The following is a 2,500-nucleotide window of genomic DNA, read 5'->3' on the forward strand; positions in this document are numbered from 1 at the left end:
TCATGAATCAGACCCAGGTCTGATATATCGTATCCTAGTCTTTATATACAGTAACCTATCCTACTCTTTATATATTGTAGCCTATCCTACCCTTTATATATAGTAGCCTATCCTACTCTTTATATATTGTAGCCTATCCTACCCTTTATATATTGTAGCCTATTTTTATTACTTTTATATCTACATTGATGTTAAAACCTGGGCCTTGGTGGGTGCGGTGTATTACCTGGGCCTTGGTGGGTGCGGTGTATTACCTGGGCCTTGGTGGGTGTGGTGTATTACCTGGGCCGTGGTGGGTGCGGTGTATTACCTGGGCCGTGGTGAGTGCGGTGTATTACCTGGGCCGTGGTGAGTGCGGTGTATTACCTGGGCCGTGGTGGGTGCGGTGTATTACCTGGGCCGTGGTGGGTGCGGTGTATTACCTGGGCCTTGGTGGGTGTGGTGTATTACCTGGGCCGTGGTGGGTGCGGTATAGTACCTGGGCCTTGGTGGGTGCGGTGTAGTACCTGGGCCTTGGTGGGTGCGGTGTAGTACTTGGGCCTTGGTGGGTGCGGTGTATTACCTGGGCCGTGGTGGGTGCGGTGTATTACCTGGGCCTTGGTGGGTGCGGTGTAGTACCTGGGCCTTGGTGGGTGCGGTGTATTACCTGGGCCGTGGTGGGTGCGGTGTAGTACCTGGGCCGTGGTGGGTGCGGTGTATTACCCTGGCCGTGGTGGGTGCGGTGTAGTACCTGGGCCGTGGTGGGTGCGGTGTAGTACCTGGGCCGTGGTGGGTGCGGTGTATTACCTGGGCCGTGGAGTGTCTGGCGTCCCTGCTGCGTCTCTTGGGTGCGTCCAGCGCCCTCAGAGAGGACGGCAGGCCTCGCCTCCGGCTGCTTCCTCCCGACAGAGAGCGGCTGCGTCTCCGTAGCGTTCCCTCGTCTCTGCTGCACACCTGCGGAGACGCCACACGTCCAACATGAGACACTCGCCATTATGTCTAAAGTAAGGCCCTAAGGCCTGTCAAATCTGATTCCAATTCATTAATTCCCACGCCTTCTTACATCAGACTTACAGTACAGGCCAAAAGTTTGGACACACCTTCTCATTCAATGTGTTTCCTTTTTGTTTTCATGACTATTTACATTTTAGATTCTCACTGAAGGCATCAAAATTATGAATGACCACATATGGAATTAGACAAAACAAAGTGTAAAATAAAAGAAAAACATGTCTTATATTTTAGATTCTTCACCCTTTGCTTTTTTATTAATAAGGGAAATAATTCCACTAATTAACCCTGACAAAGCACACCTGTGAAGTGAAAACCATTTCAGGTGACTACCTCATGAAGCTCATTGAGAGAACACCAAGGGTTTGCAGAGTTTTCAAAAAAAGCAAAGGGGGGCTACTTTGAAGAATCTAAAATATAAGACATGTTTTCAATTATTTCACACTTTTTTGTTAAGTACATAATTCCATATGTGTTCATTCATAGTTTTGATGCCTTCAGTGAGAATCTACAATGTAAATAGTCATGAAAATAAAAAGGAAACGCATTGAATGAGAAGGCGTGTCCAAACTTTTGGCCTGTACTGTAAGTTTACCCGAACATAAGGATCAATCTGAGATGAAGATGTCAGTTAAGCAAAGTTTGGTTTTGAGGTGGGTTAGGTGGTGATAGACAGATGGTTTATCCAATCAGCTAACCAGTATTTTCAGACAGCGGTAGCCCTAATTCTGTTAGCCGCTCGCTAATGCTTTTTCCTCTTGGATCCTTCTATTGGAATATGGACCAGTAACCTGAAATGGTGTCTTTTATTCCTAAATTCTCATTACACCAACGGCAAATCTTCTTTACCAACATGTTGCTTGCATGCTGAGCTAACGAGCTATGCTTTGCCTGCAGCAGCAGCAGCAGGTAGCCTGGTTCGTGGTTGTATTTTCGTACGCTTCGTTAATCTGATTGGTTGATTTGGCCCGTCTATCACCAACTATAGGTGGTGATAGACAGATGGTTTATCCAATCAGCTAACCAGGATTTTCACCCCTTCCCAAAAGTTCTCCAACGGAAAGTTTCCAGATGGATATGCCGAGCTAGTGGGAAGCGATCCATCTGGTGGAGTCAGGTTAGGTGGCCTCTAGTTTCTAGACAAAACTGTTATTTTACACACACACACACACACACACGCACGCACGCACAAGTGTGTCTGTGTGTGCTGGCAGAGGTGCTTTTTACCAGAGCATGGAAGGAGGACACGGAGAAAACGCCCAGCCGTCCCAGCATGCTCTTGGAGGGCCGGCTGGCGGCGGCGAGTAGGCTCTTGGGGTTGGGCAGCTCGCCGCCCTGCAGGCTGGACAGATAGCAGCGCACACGGAACAGATCCAAGTTCAGTTTCTCCAGGTTCTGGTCCCACTGCTGGATCTGCACACAATACACACACACACACACACACACACACACACACACACACACACACACACACACACACACACACACACACACACAGACACACAGAGTT

The 2,500-nt window shown here is 48.4% G+C and overlaps 1 protein-coding gene across 1 annotated transcript in view; it reads right to left on the bottom strand.

Annotated features, from left to right (window-relative positions):
* Positions 1-2,500, bottom strand: part of LOC114572902 (T-lymphoma invasion and metastasis-inducing protein 2) — a 51,819-nt gene that overhangs the window by 42,979 nt on the left and 6,340 nt on the right. The window contains exons 6-7 of the mRNA XM_028604681.1: positions 2,218-2,403; positions 787-933 (exon numbers count right to left, since the gene is read on the bottom strand). Coding sequence (XP_028460482.1) covers positions 787-933; positions 2,218-2,403 — 333 coding nt within the window. The remainder of the gene's footprint in view (positions 1-786; positions 934-2,217; positions 2,404-2,500) is intronic.

Source organism: Perca flavescens, chromosome 18, assembly GCF_004354835.1.
Source record: "Perca flavescens isolate YP-PL-M2 chromosome 18, PFLA_1.0, whole genome shotgun sequence".
Classification (NCBI taxonomy): domain Eukaryota; kingdom Metazoa; phylum Chordata; class Actinopteri; order Perciformes; family Percidae; genus Perca; species Perca flavescens.